This window comes from Mastomys coucha, unplaced genomic scaffold (assembly GCF_008632895.1).
Source record: "Mastomys coucha isolate ucsf_1 unplaced genomic scaffold, UCSF_Mcou_1 pScaffold20, whole genome shotgun sequence".
NCBI lineage: Eukaryota > Metazoa > Chordata > Mammalia > Rodentia > Muridae > Mastomys > Mastomys coucha.
Window position 1 is genome coordinate 2558977 of NW_022196903.1, and position 26810 is coordinate 2585786.

General features: G+C 40.0%; 2 protein-coding genes across 6 annotated transcripts in view; one reads left to right on the plus strand and one right to left on the minus strand.

Moving 5' to 3' along the window:
* Dync1i1 (dynein cytoplasmic 1 intermediate chain 1) overlaps nt 1-13258 on the plus strand; it is a 299060-nt gene extending 285802 nt beyond the window's left edge. For all 4 annotated transcript variants that reach the window (XM_031381127.1, XM_031381128.1, XM_031381129.1 and 1 more), the window contains one exon: nt 12590-13258. In XM_031381127.1, coding sequence (XP_031236987.1) covers nt 12590-12700 — 111 coding nt within the window. In that variant the 3' untranslated portion in view covers nt 12701-13258. The remainder of the gene's footprint in view (nt 1-12589) is intronic.
* Nucleotides 13259-24542: 11284 nt separating this feature from the next.
* Slc25a13 (solute carrier family 25 member 13) overlaps nt 24543-26810 on the minus strand; it is a 173661-nt gene continuing 171393 nt past the window's right edge. For both annotated transcript variants that reach the window (XM_031381131.1, XM_031381132.1), the window contains exons 16-18: nt 26061-26219; nt 25878-25968; nt 24543-25648 (exon numbers count right to left, since the gene is read on the minus strand). In XM_031381131.1, the coding sequence (XP_031236991.1) occupies nt 25462-25648; nt 25878-25968; nt 26061-26219 (437 nt within the window). In that variant the 3' untranslated portion in view covers nt 24543-25461. The remainder of the gene's footprint in view (nt 25649-25877; nt 25969-26060; nt 26220-26810) is intronic.

The window sequence follows — 26810 nt, forward strand, 5'->3', positions numbered from 1 at the left end:
TCAGGCCAGCTTCTTGGTGCTGTGTTTGTATAGCATACACTCTTGCTTGTTTGATTTCAGCATTGTGTCTGGAAATCTATTGCGCATCTTTATTTTCACAGATAGGGGCCTATTTCCTTCACAGAACAGGTGTTTAACTTCCATTAGCATAAATAGAAGCTACACAAATCCAGTGTAAAACAAAGAGCCCCCCATCTACTATTTGGTTGTAATTTTTATTCTATTTGTGCTTTCAAAAAATCACTTAAAAAGAAAGTGGTTGCATGCATCATTTAAAATTTCTGAAATCTAAAATAAGGGGCTGAAGAGAAGGCTCAGCAGTCAAGGACACTTGCTGCTCTTCCAGAGGACCCAAGTTCAATTCTGAGCATTGATATCAGACGACTCACAACTGTATGTAACTCTAGAGGATCTGACACCCTCTCCGGGCCTCTTAGCACAACTGCACACACACACACACACACACACACACACACACACACACACACACACACAGAGAGAGAGAGGGAGAGAGAGAGAGAGAGAGAAAGAGAGAGAGAGAGAGAGAGAGTTCTAAATAAAAGAAAAGTAGATCCTTTTTTTTTTTAATGAGCCTAGCCTCTGACTAGCCTTTGACTACCCTTTGAGAAATTTCTACAGTACAAGATGCATGACACTTGCACTGTGGGGTCTCATTCAATTAATTAGAACAGGAGAAAAATAACAAGCCACAAATTAAGCCTAACTGTAACCTCAGATGTAGTTAGATTAGAATGTACTCATAGAACTCTGTTGAGAACTGCTGGCATTTGTTTGTCTGTCTGTTGATTGATTCAAATGCTATGTGAATGCACACATCTTAAAGATTTAAAACTAAAAAAAAATGACTTAGCTACCATAGTTCCTTTCCTGACAAGCAAGCTTTTCTACATGTATACACAACGGGTTTTTCACTGCTCATGGGCCACTGTGTATAGAGTTATTGCCGTGTCCATGTGATTGATAGTCAGCCTATCTACCTGTCTTTCTTGGAGATGTGTTTTATGGAAAGCCCGTTGTCATTGTTAATGCTTCACTGCAGTCACACGGATGCGGCTGTCACAAATATCCCCTAACGACTACGTTGGCTTCTTATCTGAATTAGTTAGGACGCTATGCAAAGCTCTGCTTCTCAAAGAAGCAGTTTATCTTCCACCTCCTATTATTTCTTTTTCCATTAACCTCTTCCAGGGAAGATTTCGTTTTCAGTTCTGATAAATACCTGCAGCTTTTGGATCCCTGATTACATTTTTTTACACTGCACACATGACAAAATTTCAAAACTGTTTTCAGCTTAAAGGAAGATTTGCAAAATAAAATTATCACCAAAAGCTATGATTTATGAGGAGGGAGGGTAAAACTTACCACCCTGACTGTGTTTGTCTGACCCACTGAACAATTAATAAGTAGAAACATGCATATGTCTTTAAATTTAAACTCTTAACTTTGGGAACACAAATAACTCATTTGGAATGACCACTCATGGGCCTGAATGACAACAGTTATATCATTACAAATCTCAACGAATGCAGTACATTTGTCAATATATAAATGCATTGAAACCTTCTTAGGATGGAAAATGTGGGTGAACGTATTATTTCAAATGTTATTGCTAAAAAACAAAATAAAATGTGTCTTTAAGTATCTGTTTGAAGATTTTAAAATGGAAGTAAAAAAGTAGATTCAAAAGTTTAATCAGAATCCATGCTATAAACTTTAAAACCAAGGTGTTACTTGTAAGAACTATTAAAACAACAACAACAAATACCTCCAGGGCGTGGGATATAGCTCACTGGCTAAGTGCTTAGAAAGAAATAAAACAAAACAAAAATATTGTTTTTCAACGTTTGCACAGCTGGTAAGAATGGGAATAAAAAGAAATTCCTGGCGTTGTTTCTTTTGCAGTTTGCCCTAAGTAGCATTCAGTAGAGTAAAATCTGGGAGTGCTAGAAGTCGGCTGGGGCCTGAGTGGCACAAAATCAACAGAGTATATAGATAGATTTTTTTCAGTGATTATCCGAAGCAGTAATTGTTTGCTCTTCACAGTTTCCAGCAGGACAGGATATACATTATTCTCAAAAGAAGCCTGGGTCTTTGTATGAATAACTGCTCTCCTTGGGAATTGGGTAGAAAGAACGCCAAGCAGAAAGTTAAACTGAAACCTAGGTATTAAGTTAAATAAGAGTTCCCTTGCCACCAAACTGTGTAGGAAGGTCGCCGTGCGTGTGGTTGCTCTTGTCCCCCAGCTCAAGAACAACTTAGGTGACAGCTCAGCTTTAGCCGTTTCCAGAAGCAGGGCCGGACTAGTGTCACTTAGCAACATCTGGTTGTGACCATCCCAGGCACTGGTGTTTCTCATTAAGAAAGTGTGCCTGAAACTTGCTAGAGTCTCGACGGCAAGTACTGCCTTCTTTGATGGAGAAACACTTTTAGATTTTTTTGCTGATGCTGAACACTTGCTTTGGTTTCTCCTTCTCAGCGAGAGAGTTAAAGACAGGGACCACTTCTTCCATGGTACCAAGCACCCAGATAATGACACCAAGCTCTGCCCGTGGTGTCTACGCATTTGATAACACAAACACTGGGATTTGTGGTTGAGCTTTTTAGATTTATCATACATTTTTAGAGTGAGAGCTGTTCATTGAAGTCATGTACACAAAAGCATATTTCTATGGGAAATTGGTGATACTAATAAGTATCATTACAGAAAAACAACTAATCTGAATTAGTACATTAATTCACTTCTATGTTATAATAAGTTACATGCATTTAAAATAATTGAAGTAAAATCATGTATAATTATAATTTTAGTATTAACTTGATTTCTCCTGTGCAAAGTGCATAATTTTAAAAAGAAAAGAAAATGCACTATTAATTCCAATAAAATTACTTATTTTATAGTCAGTGTGGTAGCAGCAGCTTCCATTTCATAATTATATGTGTAAAAAACATGATCATGATTAGATTAATTACTATATAGTGTGCTTATTGAGGTAGCATTCATTGGTTTATGAAAATGGACTTACAGTATTAATACCTTTTCAAGTCCATTTTTTTCAAAATTGATACTAAGTACTTATGACTTTTATGTTTTGTGAATGGTTGATTAAATACAAAGCCCTAATGTTAAGTTTATAAAAAAAAAAAAAAACAAGCTAAAATTTGTTTAGTACTTTTCAAAATTGGTATAGTGATAAATGGCCTATGCATATATACCTCCTGAAACAAAAGGCAGCTTGATAGTTCTCCATCTTCACCATTCATCTGCCATTGCACAGTTGTCTTTGGTGGGTGTTGGAATGCTGAAACAGTTGTCATTGGGTAAAACGTTTTATGATTGACAAGTTGTATGAGTTTTAGAATTTCAAAACTTTTTGTTGTTTGTTTTTTGTTTGTTGTGGTTGTTTTGTTGTTTTGTTGTTTTGTTTTTTGTTTTGTTTTGTTTTGGCTTTTCGAGGCAAAGTTTTCTTTTTTAACTCAGCTGTCCTGGAACTTGCTTTATAGACCAGGCTGGCTGTAAACTCACAGAAATCCACCTGCCTCTGCTTTCCTTTGCTGGGATTGAAGGCAGGTGTCACCACTGACACCAAACCTGTTCAATTTTGTCTCAAAAAAATGTCAGTGAGAACACTTGCCTCCAATCGCATCATACAAAACCCAGGCTAAAGCTGTGCCCTGCCAGGTATAGAGAGTTTTCTGATCTGCAAAAAACTGAGATTTTTTGTTTTGTTTTGTTTTTTGGTGTGTGTGTGTGTGTGTGTGTGTGTGTGTGTGTGTGTGTATGTGTGTGCATTGGCATATTTAAAATAAAATATGAAATCAAATATTTGATTATGTTTATGTTTAAATGCATATATATCATATAGGTTGGACATATAAAAATGAGGAAGAATAATATTCCACTGTTAAGGAAGACTTTCCTGTGTTTTCTAGAATATCAGCTATCACCACATCTTTTATCTTGGATTATTTTTACTTGAAATACATTAATTATGCATCATTTAAGTAATATCCAGTCTTTTGCTATTGTAGAAAAAAATCTTGTCCCTTTACCCAGTAGACAGACAAAACAATCAGTAGCCACTCCTAAGCTTTCTTCTGATGACTAGTCATTTCCCAGCATTTAGATTAAATCTTTTATTCTTATTGACCTTGGCATTAAGCTCTCTTAAATAGTAATTCAACACCTTCTAGTATCTAGTATCATAAAGACTAGACTGTCTACTAAATATAACAGTAGAGTATTATAACCTTTGGAGAACAAAGTCCATAGGAACACCCAAAGCAACGGTCTTATCTGTTAAAACAGGCGAGGCGCACCATGTCAAACACAGTGCTGTCATATAACAGGAATGAATGAGTCCCCATGTGAGGCCTGTGGGGGAATTTAAGCAAAAGCTTAATTATACAATGAGTTCAGAATGCATCCTCCAAACTGAGTATAGTCTGGTAGACACAGGAAAGTTGACTGTATTTGCACAGAAAAGGAGTTTTAGAAAGGACCGTTTGTCCTTCCTCCTAGCCATTATCCTGGTCTTTCTCCCTCCAGTGCTTTTAGAAGACAGAGATTGACTTGGCAACCAATGCAGTGAAAGACTAATAGTTGACTCAAACAGTTGCCAACCGCTGGAAAGAAAAAAAAAATGCTTCCTTTTCATTGTGGTTTTTTTTTTTTTTTTTTTTTTTTTTTGGACACTGTAGATATGATAAATCATGAACTGCATTATAAATATACTTCTTTTATGCCCAAACATTCAGTAGGAGGAAATGACATTTCTTTTATTACCTTGGTAAATGTTTTTAAGGTGTTTAGCGATAAGCTTTCTTTTTGTCAAAACTGCTTAGATTTCGCAGTTGCTAGGAATTTACTCAAAAACCTATAGTCAATAATATCAGGGAAGAGACGGCTGCGTGGTTAGTCAGCTAATGTGGAGAGAGGTTTGACTAGCAGCCCTTTCTTTTTGCCCTGCCTCTCTCTGTGTGTCTTTTGTACTACGGAAAGAGAGGCAATTGGAGTTTGGAAAGTTTATTCTCCATCATTATCCATCAGCCATTGTTTCCAGCACTTTCTGCATCTTTTGGGCTGAGAAATGGATTGTCCCTAGTAGTAGTAGACAAAATAATAACATCCAACAATTTCATCAGACAGGCAGCTGATATGATTTCAATACTTGTGCAAGCAAGGACATCTCCAGGTCTTGTGGAATTAGTTCTTTCTTTCATTCTCAGCTGTTGTTTGGTTTTGGTTTTCTCCATAGGTAAACACCTCTGGATTTTGGTATCCTCGCTTACAGGCTAAATTTTAGCTTGAAGAATAATTGTAACTGTTAATTTCTCAAGACAAGTGTTTACTGGCTTACTGCTATTGACAGACCCGGATCTGTTACAATTTACTTTTTTTACGTCTGACTTTCGTTTCTTACCTTAATTAGGTGGAAAAAAATTTAACGTTGTTCTGAGAAACCTGCAGCAAAAAGAAACCACCCATTTAAAGATAAGAAGGGGAAAGGGCTTTGGCAAACGGGTCTCAAAGCTTCCGAATACTTGAGTATGTGGAGGAAAAGAAATTCAAAAACAGACCCCGAGAGAGAGAGAGAGAGAGAGAGAGAGAGAGAGAGAGAGAGAGAGAGAGAGAGAGAGAGAGAGAGAGAGAGAGAGGAGAGACCAGGTTAGAAAGCAGGTGACCTCCCTAGTAATGTTAATCTATTGACTGGCTAATAACCGCAGTGTACAGAACAGATGTGTGTGTCCTGCTCTCTTGACTTCTCTGGGGCTTTTTCAAAGGCTAAGTCTTCCCACCACAGTCTACCTCGTGGCGGAACGCTGTAGTGTCTCTTCGCCCGTGTAGCCGCATCCTGGCACGGGATTCTAGTCCGTGGTTTCCTCCATTGTTAACAGTGCGGTGGGCTTTGCCTCCCTGAGAAGTAAACACAGCGAAACTGCTTTTACGTGAAGCGGGTCTGACTGGCCCGGTTCAGAGCCTGTTACCTCCCACTTTGCTTCCATCTGTGTGTGTGGCAAAGGGAATTGTCCTAAAACAAAAACAAAAACAAAACAACAACAACAAAACAAAACCCGCAGGCTTTCTCTGGACACAGATACATGTTTGCATGCCAGTGGGTTAACGCTCTTGTGAATTTGGGTGCCATTAATAACTGTTGGTGGGTTTGTTTTGTTTTAACCTTTTGAGTCCAGGGGCGTTTAACTGTCATTCTGCAGGAACCTACATACGTTTCCCTTGTTTCTGTGAAGGCACTAAAAACAGTGTGCATTACAATGAAAAGGTCATTTGTACAAGATCTTTTTAGCAGAAAACTTTCATGCCGGTGTTAATATAGGATATGAGATCGTTCTCCTGTCTGTTCAGAATCGGCGGTTCATGTTATAGTCCCACAGACTCTTTTTAAATGACTCCATTTAATTGAAAGATTACAAAGACACCGATGAACCACACATCCACAGAAATATTTATCTTGAGTTTATCTTGAACCTAGAGACCACCTCACTTAGTTTGTTGGTCATGATTAATGGAACTGAGAAACCTAATTAAGATTATGGAATAATTTTTTTCTAACCTCTTAAGTATCCAAGGTTTTCCAACCCTGCTTTTGTAAGTAGTGCCTGAGATATATTTTATCATAAAAATATTCATAGCTAGAAGTCAATTGCAACTATTTAATGAAGTATAGAAATGATCCTTGAAACAGAGTCTTTACTGCAGCTATTTAAAATCAGCTGCTAGGGACTATAAATCCTTAGAATTTACTGAAAAATGAGAGAGACTTGACGGAGGGACTGTTCAGATGGGTTAGCTGTATGCTTATAAAGAGAGGCACATGAATTATATCTGTGTGTTTAACTGGGATTATAAATAATCACTTGATTTTTATTACAGCATATTCAACAATAATCCAGCCTTATAATGTGTGGTTAAAGTAGAATACTGCTGCAAAAAAAAAATGCTGTAACAAGAAGAAAAAAATAGCTGCATTGAAATGCATTGGTCATATGTGGAGAAATAATAGAGGTGTGGAGAATATTTGCATATACATACACACATGTGATCTATATATTTTAAATTTAATTTTAATGGATAATAAAAAGTAACTATAACAAACTTCTCTTATAATCCAAAAATATATTTCCTTACAGTTATCCCAGTAAAGTTAGCTAATTGTTTTTTTTTTTTTTTTTTAACTATTTAGGTAGTCATGTGTGAAATTCAAAGAAATAAAAAGTGCTTCAAAAAAAAGTAAGGAAAAATGCAGTTCTAGATAGGTGGAAAGAAGAAAAATAGGAGAAATAGAAGAGGAAAAGAAGCAAAAAATCAAGAAAAATTAGACTGGAGATAAACATGGAGAAAGAAAAAAATTAAGAGACATCATTTAACAGGGGTTATAATGGACAGAGCACTGCATTCATTTGTTTCTTTCTTACTCATGTTACTATTAGTCATTAGGTGTACTCTCAAATTTCCTTCAACTAAATAAGAGAGATCAGAGAGGTTCCTAAGGACACACAGCAAAAAGTGATAAGCTGGGAGGAAAAACACCATCCTTTAGTTACTCTCTGTGATAGATGAAAGCCACTCCTGGCTTTCTTCTCCAGTTCTAGCTACTGTCCTGTCTGTGCCTCTTACAAGGTACCCAAGATGCCCAGGCCTGACATCCTATGGTCAGACTCACCAGTCTTAGAGGACCTACAGTGAGGCTAGAGGCAGCTACTGATCCACTCAGTCAGAGAGAGGCTCAGATCCCTGACCCAGCAACACAGGTCTGGTGGACAGAGGGAATGTGGGAGAAGTTAAAAATCACCCATATGTGTGATTTATTCTTCCTACAAGTTCTGTACTTTTGCTCTTTGCTTGTGACCTTTTGTCCTCTAAGAGTCTTGGATTACAGTCTTTAGAATCTTTTAGCAGGTAACTCAAAACCCATTACCTGCCCGCCATTCTACCACGGAGGGCTGGCCCTTTTAGAGTGTGAGACCTTACCTGCCCCACATGGACTTGTAAACTGACTTGAGAAAACTGTCTTGCTGCTTTTATTTCCCTTTTCTTGTGGATAAAGATTGGGTTTTTTAATGTTCTCATAGCAGTCAGAATAAATTCTTTAAGGAAAAATAGTCCTCAGAAACATACCTTAGGAACCTCTTTCATTCAGTGACAGCATACAGTATGAATGCCGCATGAAGGACTCGGTCCCTCTTCACTCAGATTACCTATCCTGTCCTTTCCTCAGCTCTGTTGATAAATGGCCCGATGTCCCCATCCCCATTTGACAATCGAGGCAATGAGCGGTTAAATGCCTGGCCATTGCCGGCAGCTGAAATAAGAGTAAGACTCGATTGTCCTGACCGAATATGAGGTTCATTTTCCCCTCTTTCTTAAGGCCAAATTGCTACCTCAATAACTACCTTTGGCCTTCAATCCTTTGGCTGTTAAAACAGGGTCATTCCATATCTATAAAAGGTGGGTGCTTCTAGAGCTGAGATTTTTATTATCTTAGAAATCAGAGCCCTCGGTGCTTAAGGCATTCAAATGCTTTAAACACTTACCCCTCCCCAGATTAGGCAGCAGTTCTCAGGCAGGGTGGACTAGCTATGGGTGAGCTCCGCTCTGAGAAGCAGTGGAAAATATGAGTCCTCCGTGACCTCCAGGGTGACTCCGGCAGACAAATCTGCAGCAGAAAATGTTTCCAGATCCAAGTGGGCCCAACGGAAGGTTTCTAAAGTCTGGCGTTGCCTTTATTTCACCACTCATGTTTTTCTCCTTGTTGCCTCTCATGGATTTTCAATTGATCAGAATTATCATCGCCACGAAAAATTGCAAATATTTTCCAATCATAATCTATTTATTTATTTGGAGACCAGGTTTTACTATGTATCCCAGGATGTCCTGGAACTCACTATGTAGACCAGGCTGGTCACCCACTCAGAGATCTGTCTGCCTCTGCCTCCCAAGGGCTGGGGTTAAAGGGATGAGCCACCACACCATGCAACAAGTAGAAATTATTTAGAAATTATTGGAAACAGTTATTTGCAAGAGGCAGGGGAGTAGTCCTCAGTGATGCTTGGATGCTCCGCATTTAGCCTTTCATGCCTTGATAGAAACTGAAGAGAGGCTCAAGCAAAGTCTCAGCTGCCTGCTTGATGGGGAGACATACATCACTTACTTACGGTAAGAACATGCTTCTCCCGATATTCAGTTCCTGAATCTATGCCAGTATGCACTCATTCTGACCAAAAACCAGCATTAATTTCCACCTCCATTTCCTGGTCATCACATTTCAAAAGGGCTCTCAACGGTCTCTGGTTCTAACACAGGGCCTGGCATGCAGTATATGCTGATTAGGTGCCGCATCAGAATAAAGCCTTTTCCTAACCAGTGAGGAAAGTGTGGTTAGAAATGCCCTGGTGCATTTATACCCGCTCACCTCCACGCTCTGTCTGAGAACACTATTCCAGAGAGCCTGGGAACGTCCCAGGGTAAGAAGGACAGCTCCGTCCAAACAGATTTTTGTTTAGAGTCATAGAAGAAACTGACAAGAGTGGCCATCCTGTTTGTGAGGCACCTGTTTGGTCTCACCTACGAGTCATTCAGATGCCAACAATTATTAGTTCAGCTGTGGAAACAGTCTGTGAATATACATTCACATGTTTGAGCTAAGATTATACTTAGAGTGCTTCCTGATGTGATGTTTCATTCTAAAAATGGAGCAGTCTGCTGCGTAGCTTCTACATCGAACAGCACATTCAGGTTGGGTTATTTTTACAGTCAACTGGATGAAAAGGTATAACGAGATGTGCCAGGGAAATGGACTTCAAGTTTTGAGAAGCCATTGTGTTTCTATCATTTCTGTTCCAGAATTTGATGTAAACAAAGCAAATTAATATTTCTGTAATGTACATGGTATTTCAGGAAGGAAAACACTTGAGAGAATAAATATGGTTTTTATTTTTTTAAAAGCTTAATATGTATGTTTCTTGTGTGTGTGTGTGTGTGTGTGTGTGTGTGTGTGTGTGTGTGTGGTGTGTTTTTACACAAAATATTAGCATATTAGCAAGAGGGAAAAAATCTGTTTGAATATTGTAAAAATGCCTTAGGCATAATCTGTATATTTAAATGTCTCTCAAGATAAATGTTGATATTTAAAACCATGTTTTAGCATTTAAGTATTTTATGTTAGTTTCATTTCCATGAAAGAGGCCAAACACAGTTTAATTGTTAGGGTAATTTTGTTTAGTAGAAGCATTTAGGTTTGAGAAAATTTAGTTGTTATACATTAGAGATGTGGTTTTATATAGTATGCATGGTTGCCAGTTTCAACCTGTGTCTGGCCACTATTTGAACTTGATGTTCCAGAATCTAAACAAAGGTCACTTCTTAACATCTTGCTAGTATTACTGCATGAAACAATGTGAAAACATGCACCTATTGTCCTGTTCTGATGCAGGAATTCTATGTAGTGCTATCAATGAGATGTTACATAGGCCATCAAATGTTAATATTTTTACTGCATGAAAAAAATAGTATAGTCTTATGCTTGTGGGATGTCCTCATCTATTTGTGAGCAATGTGCTGCTGGGTTGGCTAAGTTCTGTCTCCAAGTGTTTAATGTCATGCAGGGGTCTGAGGAGCTCTAACTTTGTGTCTCTCTTAGCTTTATTTTCTGAGAAAAAAAATTAATGTTCTCTTGATCGAGTTTCTATGTCTCCTCCAGCTTTAGTTACATAGATCTTTTTGGAAACATTTGCACAGGCACTGAAGAAAGGAAAAACAGACCGTTCTTTCACATAAATGATACCAACCCCCTTGCCTGCTTCTACTTTTGGTTAGCTATTTTGAATTTTTTATTTTGGGGGTCTCATTTCTCCCAGGCAGCATTATCTTTAATGGAAGACAAAAATGAAGACTAGTGAAATCGGAGAGAAGATCCCACTATAAGGAAAATGGTCTGAGCTAAGGGTAATGATGTCACTCAGTATTATTGTGAATTTGTGTCATTGCTGCAAGAGAAATTTAGATTCATTTCAATAACTAGGGAAGTGTCTCTATTTCACTATTCCAAATGTATTCATATGTTTGAATGAGAACACTCACTGGAGAAGCATTTCTGATAATGAATTGGGATGCTTCCCCACCTGAACATCATTTTCAGAATTATATTTTTGAAACGTTTGACCTTAGTACTAGAAGTCACTTAAGGACACACTTTACAGAACGGCACTGCCACTCTCTAGTAAGTTTTCTTGGACAGATGGTATCTGAGACTATCATTTCCTCTAATAAAACCTTAAATGTTCTAATCATCTGGCTGTGTGTAGTGGACAATTTTCTAGCTATAGACATAATTTGAACATTTACTTTCTTCTTCCCCCCCCCTCTCTTTTACTTTTAATAATGGGTATTGATTGAATTGATTGTGTTCTTAATGTGTATGAGATATATGGATACCATGTGTGGTCTTAGTATGTAGGTGGATTGATCAAAATGTTTTATAGGGTGAAACACCAAGAAAATTCATGTAATGTAGAAATCAATTTCATTGCCTATGAGCTCCTTCAGCACTCTACTCAGTCCTGCTGTCCATCTTCAAATAATTTTATATATATATATATATATATATGTATATATTCAAACACATTTCTGTTATCTTTAAACAACTCATTTGGGATGCTATGCAGTGCAATCATAATTCTTAGCACAGCTAAGAAAAATTCATATGCAAAATTTCTATGCAAAGGTATGTTAATACCCTTCATTGAATGGCAGACAGTAGAAGACAACATTTGGGAAGAATCATAGATCTCCCCCTTTGGCAAATCAATATAGCTTATTGATTCAATGCTGAAATCGCATAGCATTGGCAAAGGTATTTGGTAGTTTTGTAGTTTTGGTAGGATTTTTGCCCCCATGCCTCATCACTATATCCTGCTTCTCGTTCTATAAAATGGAAATAGTTTGCTTGCATACATAGGGTAAATTACCCCACCTAAGACTGCCATGAGGTATGAATTAATATATGTAAAGTACTTAGAATAGAACTCTTGGTCAATGCTAGTTAGTCCTGCAGTTATAGCCATCAACACAGATCCTGCTGGAAATGCTCACCTGTGACCTTTTACTAGGAAAGGCCCTGAGCATATGTAAGCTATTTTTTCTCTATGTGTATTGACTCACTAATGGCTCTTTAGAAAACAAATCGATAGCTTTGACTAGGAAAAAAAATGCCATAGTCATTCTGAAATTGTGGTTAATAATGAAGCCTTTATTTGCTGAGTTCACCGTAGGGCCCAAGAACAAAGAGTGCTCCTTACTATGAGTGCTTTAATGCGGCCTTTGGGATTGTTTGGTTAATACACATTTCAAAAGTCTTATGCATTCTGTGAGTGATGCCCCTGCTAAGGAGTGAAGCTGTAGGTTAAGCGCCACACTTCAGGTCCTCCCTTGATTCTTACAGTATTTGGTTTCCTTGGCATTCTTTGGTGAGTAATGGCCGTTCCAACACCAAGGAGTGTAAGATGAAATAGGTTATCTTGCTTATCATTTCTCTGCTGATTTGCTTTGCAGCTTGCAGTTCCCCACAATGATGAATGGACGAGATTTGCCAGGACCCTGGTGGAGATCCGCGCCAACAGGGCTGACAGCGAGGAAGAAGGAGCTGTTGAGTTAGCTGCCTAGACGTGAGATGAATCTGCCCACTGTGCCACCCATGCTTCCATGCGAGAACTCAGTCTGCAGTCAAGGCCCCTTTGCAGTGTTTGGTGTCCTTTCTGTAACCGTATACCCCTTGGCATCCCGGGTGCCATATTGTGCAATGTTTTCCTGTATTCTCCACATGTACCTACTCACTTGAAATCCACCACAGCCTTTCTACCTTTGTGCCCCTGTCTCAAAAACAAATGGGGGAGGGAACCCTTAGGGGTTTAGTTGTTGCCTTTTAACTACTTGGTAGCTGTATTTAATAGCTGGAAACCTCTGGTTGAATTTGTGCTTACATGTACTTCTGGCGTAGTCCTATTAAATCCATATGAAGCCAGATATGATTGGGTGCAGATGTGGCGTGCCTCATGATATGGTACAGGGCCAAAGACTTGAGATGTGGTGTTTTACATGGTGATTCACATTATGAATGGATTTACTACAAGAACATTGCTGCTCCTTATTTATTGTAATGTGCTGCATGGAACATATTTATTTGAAAGCATTAAAATAAACGATCTTAGAGCATGTGCGTAATGAGAGGACTCTATTTTCTCTGCTGCTGCTGAGGTTCCATTAAGTTCCAAATAACAATTACAGTATGCCAGTTCCACTGAGAACACGAAGTCTTTAGAGGTTTGTTGCAGTGAACGGAATGAGTTTTAATGCCTATTATTTCTATGTACTTTAACAATATTTCAAATATAGCTGACCATTGATACTTGTCGTCCAAGCTAGGCCTAGCACAGCCTGTGGTTCCTAAACATGACACCAGTATTACCAAGAAAATGTTCCAAGTAGGTCTGCATCACAGTGGGTAAATGTTTGGCTTAGCAGAAAGCCTGACATGAAGTTTGCTTTGACAAGGGATTGGAGAGATGCGTGAGGACCATGTTAAAGACTGAACATGACTTTCTAGAGGGCCAACCTGCTGGGCTTAAATCAAGACTCTTAATTGTATTTTTAGAAGGCTTCATATGTGTGTGTGTTGCTTTGTTTTTACTGTTGTTTGTTTGTTTTTTTAGTGGGAGACACTCCCTTGCCCCTTTTACCAAAGCCTCCAAGTTTAAAAACAATGTCAAATGGTAGAATAAGAAAGGACAAGTTGAAATAAACAAATGCAGTATGTTCTACAAATGTATGTTTTTAAATTCACACTACAAACTATATTAATTATGATTACACTAGAGACTGTGCCTATAAGCAGCTTTAATCACGCTTCTCAATGGTTATCTTACTGGTAGAGAGAGTAAAAATAAATTATGGTTAAATACTTTAAAAACTAGCTTGTCAACAGGCTTTTGATATTTTAGAAAACTTCCATCCACACATTCTTGGTAGGGGATCCTTGAACTAATATACTTAAAAAATATTTTAAGATATATATTTTCCTCCAAGTACCTACATAATTAAATTCCATTACGAATAAAAATTAACATTTTTGTAGATAAAAGTTAATGTCTTCCACATACACACACACACAAATAAATGTAAACATTTTAAATTCTAAAAGCAACCTGGTAAAAAAAAATATTGGACAAAAGGCTCTCAGACCTCTATTCATCATTAAGAATGCATCAAGCCAGGCTGTGGTGGCACATGCCTTTAGTCCAGCACTTGAGAGGCAGAGGCAGGTGGATTTCTGAGTTCGAGGCCAGCCTAGTCTACAGAGTGAGTTCCAGGACAGCCAGGGCTACACAGAGAAACCCTGTCTCGAAAAACCAAAAAAAAAAAAAAAGAAAGAAAGAAAGAATAAATCAAAAGTCTAGGTTATGACAGAAGACCAATCTCTGAACGTTTCCATGAGAGAAGCCTGTGAAAGGCAGCAAGTCAGAGTCACTTCTGAGAAGCATATTTGATGATACATGTTAAAGTTCTTATTGATCCCCTGAGACAGCCAGCCTCCTGATCATCCCCAGACCCCTTGTTGAGTGGGTATTGACCTCATGTGATTGACCGAATAAGGGGACATTATGAGGAGAATAATATACAGGGTGAGTTTTTGCTCCATATCTATGAGAATCTGTTGTAATCTAAAGTGCTAGGCTGGGCACTCAGGAGACAGAAACAGGCAGATATCTCTTTGAGTTTGAGGACAGCCTGGTCTACATAGTGAGTTCCAGGCCAGGGCAATGAAAAGAGTCCCTGTCTCAAAACAACGACGACAACAACAAAAACCAACCAAACAACCAAACAATACAAATATCCAACCCCAAAAAACAAACAAAAATCTAAAACAACAAAAAACCAGCCGCAACTAATAGCTGCCCCTCTGATACATGATAATTAGCTATTTGGCTGAGCAATGACTGTCCGTGCAACAGTGAATTCAATAGCCACTTAATCCAAGAAGCCGAGTCCCTCAGCAGTCCCAATCTAAGCACTGATAACCTAGAACTCCCTAGAGTCACTGATAATGAGTTCCATTAGGAGGCCAAAGAAGTGAGAGTCTTACGTCCATGGCTGATCTCAGCAGAATGCTCACTGCTTTTTCCTCAAACCTCTTTCTAGCTAGAATTCATTTTGGAAGACACTTCCTACCTCGAGAGTAGGTCTTTCTTCCTCAGTTGACCCTCTCTGGGAACATCATTATAGGCACTCCCAGGGATGTGTCACCTGGGTAATTTTAAATCTCATTAGTTATCAACAGATTATCACATGTGCCACTAGTAATATAAAAGAGATGAATTCAAAAAAGACTTAGGGACCTACTACTTCAGTGAACTTGTTTGGAATCTTCAACCCTCCCCGTGGTTAGGAGCATGCTGGTATTTCCTCTAATGTAAAAGAGGAACTGCTGATATTTAAAACTCATCATGTAGAAGAAAAACCAGCATGTGGTAGGCTATTCGGGCTTCAAAGCCAACACGTTCCATATTTGTAATCTGTATGCTAGGTGGAATTCAAGGCTTTTGGTGAACTAAAAATTGGGCATGGACTTTGCTATAGGTCTTAGTACAATGAGCACTAAGCTTAGGCAATAAAGCCACAGAGGTTAATGTTGTAAACATTAATGATGAGGAGGGACAGTGTGAAACTGTTGCAATAGCATGCATCATCAACACCAGGTCCTATAAAAAAGGCTTCCCTTGCCATAAGATATGAACATGCCATGCATTTTTTTGTTTGTTTTTTGAGACAGGGTTTCTCTGTATAGCCATGCCATGCATTTAGATGTTCTACTGTATGTTAAGCTGCATTGTCCCCACTGGATCATACTTAGAAAGAGCTAGAAGCCATTTGTAATATATAAATTGTGATCAGAATCAAACAGTTTGAGTAAGTTGCACAAGCAAGTAGCCTAGGAGCCCAATGTTGCTCAACTGAATTTCATCAGTGCCCCTCAACAGTGCCCTTCCCCTGTGCTTGCATACATGGTCATGTGTGGGGGTAGGGAAAGTTCTATATGACCAGCAGGAAGAACAGAAAACACACCAGAGCTTGGTGTAAATATAGGCTGGCTCAATTCATGGGGGAAAGTTAGACATGGATGACAGCCACATATTAAAGCCATCTTCTGGACTTTGAAAGACAGTACATAGAAAAAAATCTGTCCATAGATCAGAGATTTGGGCTGTCCAACCTGTCATCCACAAACATGAATCTGTGGGGGCAATTTTACATTCAAGCCACTTTGAGTGGGTGGAGAAAAGGCCAGGAGTTCATGTGCCTATGGCCAGCCTACCTCTAGCTCTGTTTCTGCAGTAGCTAACACCCCTTACCTTTCAGTCCATCTCTTTTCAGAATAGCTACAAGGGTTGTGTTGCCCAAACACAGAAGTCACCAAATCACAGTGGGAAGGTCCAAATCCTTATAATTGTCTATATTCCTAGATGACTTGACTTTGACCTCGAGTGTTTGTTACATTTTTTCCTTGCTGTGATGAAACACCTGAACAAAGCAACCTGAGGACAAGTTTATTTTAGCTTCCGGTTGAAGAGACACGGTCTCTCCCCATGATGGAGAAGGCATGGCAGTGGAAGTGTGAGGTGACTGGTCACATGGTCTAACGTCAGGAAGCAAAGAGTGGACAGGAAGTAGGGCCAGCTATCCAAACTCATGGCCAGCTTCAACACCCACCTCAGCCAGAGCCTCTCCACCTCCTAAAGTTTCCACAACTCTCTAAAACAGCACCACCAGCAGGTGATCAAGTGTTTGAACACATGACCCTCTGAGGAACATCTCACAACTGAACCAGGTTTTCTATGGTCTTAGCCCTGAGTGATCTTTACTACCCTACCCAAGTTGCAGGGCTCTGCTCCTTCTTACACACAACTAGTCATGGAGCCTCTGAAGCAACTGTTGAGAACACTGAATTCATATATCCTCATGCACACATTCTGAAGTTTCACCCTTTAATTAATGTCATTCTTCAGACTGGCTTATTTTTCAATTAACTTTTTAATCTGTGAGAGCCGCATGTCCCTCAAGGCCTAAGGTCAATGTTAATATGAAAAGCTATAGCCTGGAAGAGCAATAGTAGCAACAATAATAAAATGCGCCTGCTAGTCCTCTTCAGAGACAAAATTAAAATAAGAAAAGAATTATCTTTTTTTACAGTTTAGTGCATAAAATGCATAAATATCAAGAATCTGACAACTTTTTAAAGTTAAAGATGATTAAAATACTTATTTTTGGATGAGTGTTTGCCTGCATCTATGTATATGTCCCATGTACACACCTGGTGCCTACAGAGGGCAGAGGAGACCTAGAACTGGAGGCTCACAGGCTGTTGGGTGCTCTGAGCCAAAGGTAGGTCCTCTGCAAGAGTAGCACATGCTCATAACCACTCAGCCATCTCTCCAGAACAAGACTGCCCTCCTCTTAGTTTTTGAAGACAGGGTCTCTCTATGTAGTCCTGGATTCTCTGGCACTCACTATGCAAAACAAGCCGCTGATAACAGTCGTTACACTGTTCCTAATAGATCCAAAACGTGAGCCTCACAAAGATTTCACCGACTCCAAATATTGTCAGAACACGAAAGCATTCCTAAAGGTATACAAGCATTTTTAAAATCTTAAAGACAAAGAAGCGACAACCAAGTAAAAAAAAATTAATAGAAAGACCCCAAAACATAGTTGTGGAACTAGCAACAAAACAATTAGGACAACAATTATAAATAATGTAAATTAAGTAGAGGAAACTGGGGTTGGCAGACGTCTGAGATGGCTAGCTGGTGTACTGTGTAGGTGGGGACTTTCCTGTTGCTTTCAGGGCTAAAATTCATTCTCCTCAGGAGCTCCAGAATTTTCATTCTTTTTTGGTTTCAGTGATTCTCTCCCGAGTCTTCCAAAGGTTCTTTTCTCATATAGCTGGCTTGGCACTTGGTCCAAAGCTATAGACACCTCTGTAATGCCCTCAGCTGTCTCTAGGATGGGCTCCTTTGTCTTACAGATTCTAGCTAACTTGGTCTTTTGATTTCTGTCTGATCAAACAGTCGGGGAGACTCATGGGTCTCTGAGGATCTGCTACTCTGCAACTCCAGTGGAAACTGACTCAGGTGACAAGCTAAGGCAATGACAGTCTCTCACTCCAAACACAGTCCCTTTCTCTCCTTCATTCCAGCTGCTTGAAGAACCCTGTTACATTCTGGGTTTCCCAACTGTTCCAGAAGCAGGTTTTTTTTTTTTTTTTTTTTTTTTTTTTTTTTTTTTTTTTTTTGTAAGATACAACTTTCAAAGTAGAAAACAAAGGTGGAAAAGAGATCAGTGTCTCACAGAAGTCAAAGCTGATCAAATTTATGTTGGGGACATTGGTAACTCATTGTTACAGAATTAAAAATATTTCAAACACGTTACAGGTGAAAAATGGAAGGTATCAGTGAGGACATAGTGATGTCAAATGTCATTATCATAAATCAGGCAGATATGTACAGAGAGGATTAGGGAATGTAGTCATTCAACTAAGACTCTTGCTAAATTAAATGCAAGGAAAACAATGTGAGCCTTAACTTCAAAGGGCAAAACTGATGGCTTCTCTGCACCCACAGTCACAAGCAAACTAAAGACAAACGAAAAGAAGATTACAGACTTTCTAAATGGATAAAGGGTAGGCTAAAGTTTCAGGTTAAGCTTGACCTGCTTCATTAGTTAGGAAGACGCACCCAGTGCCCAAACGGGCAGGACAGAGCCCCAAGTGAAAGAGAGAGAGAGACAGAGACACAGAGAGACAGAGAGATAGAGAGGGGAGAGAGAGAGAGAGAGAGAGAGAGAGAGAGAGAGAGAGAGAGAGAGAGAGAGAGAGAGAGAGAGAGAGAATGAGAGGGCTGGGCCTCCATAGCAATAGAACTGGCTTCACTTCTCTCTGCAGAAGAAAAAATAAATCCCTGGACTCCTGCTATTGATGCTAGCTTTTCTTCTTCCTCCTTCCACTCCTCTGACTTTCTGATTTTATAAAAACAGAGCATCAGCTGAGTATAACAATGAGACTCTTCCAAATGGCAAGCTTTTTCCTAAGAGGCAGATTCTTAAAGGCTGGAGAGATGGCTCAGAGGCCAAGAGTACTGTGGCTCTTGCAGGGGAAATGGCTTTGCCTCAGCACTGACACGCTGACTGGATGGTGATGGATGACTATTGACTCCTGTTCCAAGAGATCTGATGCCCTCTTCCAGCCTCTGATGATGGCACCTGGAGTGTATATGTCACATAGACACAAATGCAGGCAAAATGCCCATATACATAAAATAAAACATGTTTCCAAAGCAACCTTAGATGGAGCAATTAACTAGTAGAAGACATAAATTCTCAGAATATAATAGCACACGTCACATTGTATAGAACTTAAGTGGCAAAATTCTGCTTCAGAGCAGAAGCATACAGTCTGAACACACTATGCTCTTGAGAAGAGCGAAAACATGACCTTTTAATGTTATCTTTTTCCCAACAAGAAAATGTTGCAAGTTTTTGGCGTGGTTCGTTAATAACCTGGTCACATTTGTGTGCGAATGAGTGAGACAGAGTGATGGATTTTAGATTTGAGGGGTGGTAGGAACCCTCTTGAGAATCCAGTATGGCTTTCCATCAGTGGTGATCGGGATGTCATGACCAAAGTCACCACAACATCCCCACATTCTGGAAACTGTCTCCATCCCTTCCAGACACTGAGAACAAGTATCCACAGATAGTTAACATGGATACTTTGAACATGGTTTTCCATTGTTTCCAACCCTTGTCAAAAAAAAAAAATGGCATTTTCTAATTAAAAGATTTTGAAGACAATCCAGTTCTGTTTGCTTCATATCACTTTGCACTCTAACCTTTTGTAAACTTACCATTGATTTTTCCACATTACCTTCCAACTTTATTTCCGTGGGGCAAATGCTTCAAGTTTACCTCAATCCTCTTTAATAGGCTATAAAATTGTTTAAGAGGAACCTCAAAAGACTGCCTCAGGATTCACCTGGTCCTCAAGTCCTGGAATTCTTTGAGGTAGCAAATGTACTTGGTAAGATAAACAATCGGAGATCACGCTTCCCCCTTCCTTGAAAGTGGGCATGGTCCCTCCGATAGTGAGAATTGACCACCCCGGGCACACAGAGAGGTCTCTTAAGACCTCTCTGCACAGAGTTTTACAAAGAAACCTTTCTAGCGGAGGGTGGGCTTTTAGGAAACCAGACTTGAACCTGAGCTCCTTCACTGTGGCGCCTAAGCAATAAGACACTTATTGCTGGTCTCAGTCTCCACATTTTTAACATGGAAAAATGGATACCCGGATACCTCTCCAGGAAGACTTAATAAGATCATGTCGGGCATGTGATGGCTCCTGTTTAATGAGTCTTTACAAATCAGCGAACACTATCCTCTGAGAGGAGTGTGCAAGGGACCACTGCAGGAGCTAAGGCTGGCTGGCAGTTTGGGGCAGAGCAATGGAACATGTGCCTTTAATGGTTTTTATTCTTGACTTGTTTTTCTCTATCTTATTGTACAAGTCTGTTTTAAGAATTTGCACCAACTTTAAAATCACCATATTAACTCTTCCACCCTTGAAAAGTGTTCCACCAAAACAACTGAAGGCACCAAAGCGTTGGTGGTCAGACCAGAGTCAAGGAAGGCGTGTCTGTGACCCAGAAGTCAGCCTGAGACAAGCACAATTGCTGTGTCTTCCTAATTTCCCTCCAAGAGTTATTCAAGGGAACTGTGGTTTTGCCTTGAGCAAAACCCCTTTAACAGCCCAGCATCTCAAAGCAAACAACATTATTTTATTACGTATCCCAGCAGATGAAAGCAAGTGTTCCATTTGGACTCTTCTCAGGCAATTAATGCATTAGCTAAAGACAAACCTCTCTGAAAATAAAAACACTGTTTTCACAGCCTCCTATAGATTTGAGAAACAGAGAGCAAGCTTCAAATGTGTATTCACTGATAAGAGAAATGATTCACAACCTACTTTAAGCCCAAGGTAACATTCAACTTGAAGGAGGTTTTTAAAACAAGAGTTTAATTTTCACAATGACCAGGGAATTTAAATTCATCTTTGAGCTTATGTGATACTTCCTGACTCACAGGAACAAATTATTCATAATTAAAACCTATTTTACAACTATATTAATTTAATAAAAGATTGACTTATGATTTTTAAAGAAAGTGTTTGATAGTCAAGACTGTATCAGTTGGCCTTCATTTCTGGTTTTAATGCTAGCAGCAGAAAGGCTCTATAAGAGACGTGTGGAAGCCAGTCTGATGTCACAAGCCTGTATTTGGTTGGCTGTGGGGGATGGATTAAAAGTTCCAGCATGCTTGGGCAACTTGGAAAATCCATGATTCAAAATATTAAAAAATAAAAAAAAGGTAAAAGGGTGTAAGGATACAGTTTAGTAATACAAAATTTTATCCAAGGCCGGAGGGTTTAATTTTTAGTATCATACCCCCCCAAATAAGAGATACAGTGGAGGAAAAAAAATTATCAAAAATCCATCCATTCATCTGTTCATTCAAAATGATAACTTAAAATGTTTGTGATCCAGACCAGTGTCTCCCTTACAGAGCCGAGCTTAGATTTCAAGGGAGAGGCTGCCACTGTTCAGAGAAACGCACATGAGGATCTTGGTAGGCATCGGAGACAGGAAGAAACAGACAATTTTGTGAGTACATTTTGCCTTGATGTCAAAGGCTGAACCTTTTGGAGAAAACTGTGTCCCAACTGCCCCCTCCCCCAGGTAAAACAAAAGGCATTCCCTGCTTTATGGAAGACGCTTATGGAAAGAACATTTTAGAAAGCTCTGGAAAAATCCACATCCTGAAAGCATTCGATTACCCAGAATTGAAAATGGGATTTTACTCAGTGGCAAGAATACAAATTCATCCCTACAGGTCTGGCTTCTGTGGTCAGAGGCACAAGAAGGTTTGGAAGGGAGGTTAATTTGGAAGGCAGATAAACTAGGGTCTGAGACAGATTCAACAAATATTATCATTGAAGCACTCCCATGCTTGCACCTGAAGCTTCCCAACATGCCGAGCGCTCTGAATACACAGTCTGAGGAGGTTACCAACAGTTTCAAGCGCAATTTGTTCCCCGTTTTTATTCCCTACACACCAAGTTATGTGCTGCTAAACATTTCCAGAAGATTGTCAAAACGTAAGCATCCCGAGGTTTACACAGGCCACACCATTAAATAACATATAAGCACGAAGATTTAAACATTGTTTTCCAGCAATGCTAAATATTTTAGCTAAGTAAAAACTGAAGCTTGAAATGCAATAAGCATTTAAACGACTCTCTTTTCTGTGCCAGAATTCTTACTTTTCCCTGTGCGACCCTGGCTGCTGGGATTAAGGCGACCCCAGGGAGCTCGGCAAATGGTTGTGGGTTATGAGGTGCAGCAGGGGCTTGGCGACAGCATGCCACCCAGTTTCAAGAAATCCAGCCACGACTGGAACCCAAGAACCAGTGTGTTCACTCTGTGGTCAGCTTCGCATTTTCTCTTCTCCTTGGAAAAAATTAAAAAGGCTGCTACGAAAAGCAGGCCTGTCTCCCCCGCCTTCCAAGTAATCACGAGCTGGGCCAAGCACAGAGCTGCAGGGCTGCAGGGCTCTATCCTAGGAAAGGCATGAAAGCACAGGAGAGCGCCATGCCTACTGTGCCTCTCCCTTAAGGAGGGACGAGGTTCAGGGACTGACTGCTGCAATGACAGCAGCTGCGCAGCTCCAGACTGTGCTGTCACTTTGGGGAGAAGAAAAACCCAGAACAAATTTCACATGGTTCTTACCGCATGGTGATTGCAGTCCAATTCTAGGCCTGTTACAGGCATACCACCCACTGAGCAGAAGTCATGGAAATTAGGCCTCCTTCAAAGGCTCTCAAGTCACTGCTCCCGAGCAGAAAAAGTCAAGGATTTCAAAGAAACATGGACAGTGTGATCCTATCTCCTATTGGCTCTTCTTCTTCTCATTCATTCATTCATTCATTCATTCATTCATTCTTTTACGTATTCACTTTGCATCCCAATATTAACCTCCCTCTCTTCCCAGTCCCCCTCTCACAGCTCCTTCCCCATTGTAGAATCACCCTCAGTCCCATATAACTCTAAGCAGAACCAGGATGCTCTACCCATCAAAACCAACAGTTCATAAAGAAATGGGTGGACTATGTGCTTTTTATGAACTCTGGATCAGTGGGTTTTTTTTTTTCATCAAAATCTGATTTCTATAAAATTTCCAGAAAGTGTCAAAAGGGAATGCCTGGACTTGGGAGCTTCCTTCCACACTCCGAAGTCTAAAGCTGGAGCCCTTGGTTTTATTCCATCGTCACACTGGTACCTGGTCTTCGAGGTTGCTATGTAGCAGATACCACATTATGGGAAGGGGAAATTACTCCTTTGTCAAGCAGACATGTCCTATTTCTCATAAAGATCCACACCTTTAACAGGAATGCAAATCAAAAACCTGTGGGTGATACTGATGCTTGCCAGCTTTAATCTAACTTCGGAGACTAAGAACACCCACAAACTCCAGTAGAGCAATCAGCGTCCTCCTTGTGTGATGACGGCTGTTGACAGTAACCACAAATTCTTAGGATTAACTTCTTTTCCAAAGTCATCACAATGAGGTAAATATCAACAAGGGCTAGATACAGTGACCTTTGCTTCTGGTTATAAGGCAGTAGTAAATTACGTTACAGATATCATAGCATCGTTCTTATGTCCAACGTCCACTGAAGCTTTATGTTACTTTAATCATCATGAGAAAAACTGTAGCAGGTTGGGCTGGAGAGATGGCCCTGTCAGTGAGGGGTCCGCTGTGCAAGCACGGACCCGAGTTTGGATCCATCACTCACATGAAGCCCAGGATGGAAGGCACTCACACGTTACCCAAGAACAAGTGGTATGTTTGTGACTATGGCACAGGTGGATCTCTGGACCTCATTGGCCAGTTGGGTAGGCAAATTTACGAGCTCTAATTCCACGAGAGACCCCCCCTTCTCAGTAATTAAAATGGCACGAGCAAAGAAGATATCCAGCGCTACACCTTGGTTTCCATACATATGTGCTCACATGTGAACATATACCTAAGCACTTACAGATGAATGTACCCACATGGGCACATATGCTTCCCAAACACACAAACTGTCTTATGTATTAAAGATGGCAAGGGTGAGCATATCAGCTCAGTAGTTCTTTACTTACTTATTATCCTTAGTTATTTCCAGGGTGAAATATAAGCTCTCCTACTCATTCTAGACCATGAAAAGGAGCCCACACATTACTTTGGAAGCCAGCTTCAATGGGAACACAATATTCTCAAACATGGCATGAAGAGTACGAGTTCATTCATGACACTATTTTTTTGCCATTCATCATGGAAACACACAAGAGCAAGCAATCAGTAGCTTTAAAAATAGTTTATTTTTCCTTTCACAGACACAAAAGCCCCTGACCATGATACAAGGCACCCGGAATTAAATATAAACTTAGAGTATATTTGTCTGACACGATTCAAGAGAAAGTTGATTTTAAAGGCAAATGGGTGCCAACCATGGGGACTCGAGGGGGGTGGTACCCGCAAAAGGGGGTGTACATTATTCTTACAGTGTCTATTAAAATTGGAATCAGCATGTGTTCATCATGTATATATTATCCCAAATCAGTACACTCAGGAGTAGAGTTGTGTTTCTTCTGTCTTAGAAAAAGGCCAAAAGCACTTCCTTAGCATTCGAGACTTTTCCCTAGTAGACTTGGTATGGTAAAAGAATATGATTGCTAAACATCCTCAATGTGGTTTTCATTATGAAAAAACATGTTTCACATAAAACCTTCATAATATAATCCAGAGGCCAAATTTGTGCATGTTTAAAATTTGAGTCCATGCTAGATATTTGTTTTTTTTTTCTTTCCAGTGTTTTTCACTTTTATAAATATATACTTAGCTTTTTACTACTTTAAACATACTCAGAGCTCTTTTGGAAACCATGGCCGCCTTTCAGTAGCATTAGTGAGACCATCATCCAGGTAGGAGACCTCCCTAATTTCCCTTCAGACTTATTCCAGATCAAGTTAGTATTGACCAAATCCCAGTATTTAAAAGATGCAAACACAGGTTGTGGGCAGAGTGCCAAAGAATAATTAGGAATAATTCCACATGATCTTGCTACAAAAACATCCAGAAAATGAATGATTGCATTTAATATAGGAAGCATTGACCTGAATTTAAATGGGGCAGATGCGGAAGGGGCGGAGCCAGGCTGAACCCAGATGAAGCTTATTGTGGTTCCAATCATTTTCCAGCCGCATCCAGGTCAGTGCCCCCTAGCAGTCCCCAGCAGTCACTTTTGAGGTAGATGCTGATGGCTTAAAGAGAGGTAGGTAAAGTCCAAATTTGTTTTCAATCCCTGCGAATGTTGCAACAGCCAGTTTGTAGCCCCCTACGTGGTCAGGATTGGGAGCGGGCAGAGTAATCCGGGATTTAGGAACCTGCTCGGATCCCACGGGCTTCCTATGAAGAGAATAAAGGGAGCGTCAACTGACTCTTTAAAAAAATACCAGTAGAAACCAATAAAACCATGCAACATGAAGCAACGATTGAATTCTAGCCGACTATGTGCTCCCTGGGAAACCACCTTGTGGACAGTCACAGGAGGCAGACAGCCCCCTGCACTTTTCTCAATGAGAACAAAGTATTAGAGGCTGTGGACATTTAGCAGTGCTTCCGCCATGACACTTACACGCCTCCAAAATCGACGTAGAACCATCGCTGCAGCAATTCATAAGTAAGCAAGGTGACACCGAACTGGGGCGAGGAGCGGAAGACGCGAGCTACGACCAAGATGGAAATAACAGACACCATTAGAGTTTTAAGAAATTTCCCTGATACCAAAGGGTTAGTTAAGAACCAATTACTTCCGTACCACCAGCTCCTTTCCACAATGCTTTGGGGCCCTCTTCCCGAAGTATCTTTCTGAAGCAGTCCGTCACACCGCTGTAAGTGGTTTGGCCAGCCCGGGCAGCCACCTGTAATCTAGTCTTGATAACATCAGCAGGGGTCACTAAAGATGCCGCAGGCATACCTGGAGGCGAGACACAACACCATCTCAGTCCACTCACATCCTCACTATATAAAAATAACTGTGCTTTGAACTGCTGGCCGTGGAAAGAAAGTTAAGCAGCCAAAGCAATAAAGTGCCTATTTTGCTGTCCTCTGGAAAGCACAACGTGACAGTTCTGTCTGCAAGGGCCCACCTCCCACCAACCTTCATTTGTTGGTTCTATTCTTAAATACATAAATATTTTTAAGCAATTTATTTATCCGTAACACTATTTCAAGTGGTTGAGAACAAACAGAGAAAGTGGTTTTCAAAAAAAAAAATTTTTTTTTTCGCTTTCCTGTTGAAATCAGAACCTCACGAAGTTATTAGGTCTGATTTTTCAGAGGCGAAGCTTATTATGTGCTTCCTCTTCATGGTTTCCTGGCTGCTGGCAGCCACGGGATGCTGCTTTCCCTCACACATCCAGCCACTCTGCACTCCAAACCCCAACTTCTTTTACCAGAAGGTTGCACTGATAGCTAAGCAAATGCCAGGAGCCTATTTGTGACTCGTATACACATCTTTCTCCCTAAATCGATATATCTAGAAAACTTTAAAACTGAAAGCTTAAAA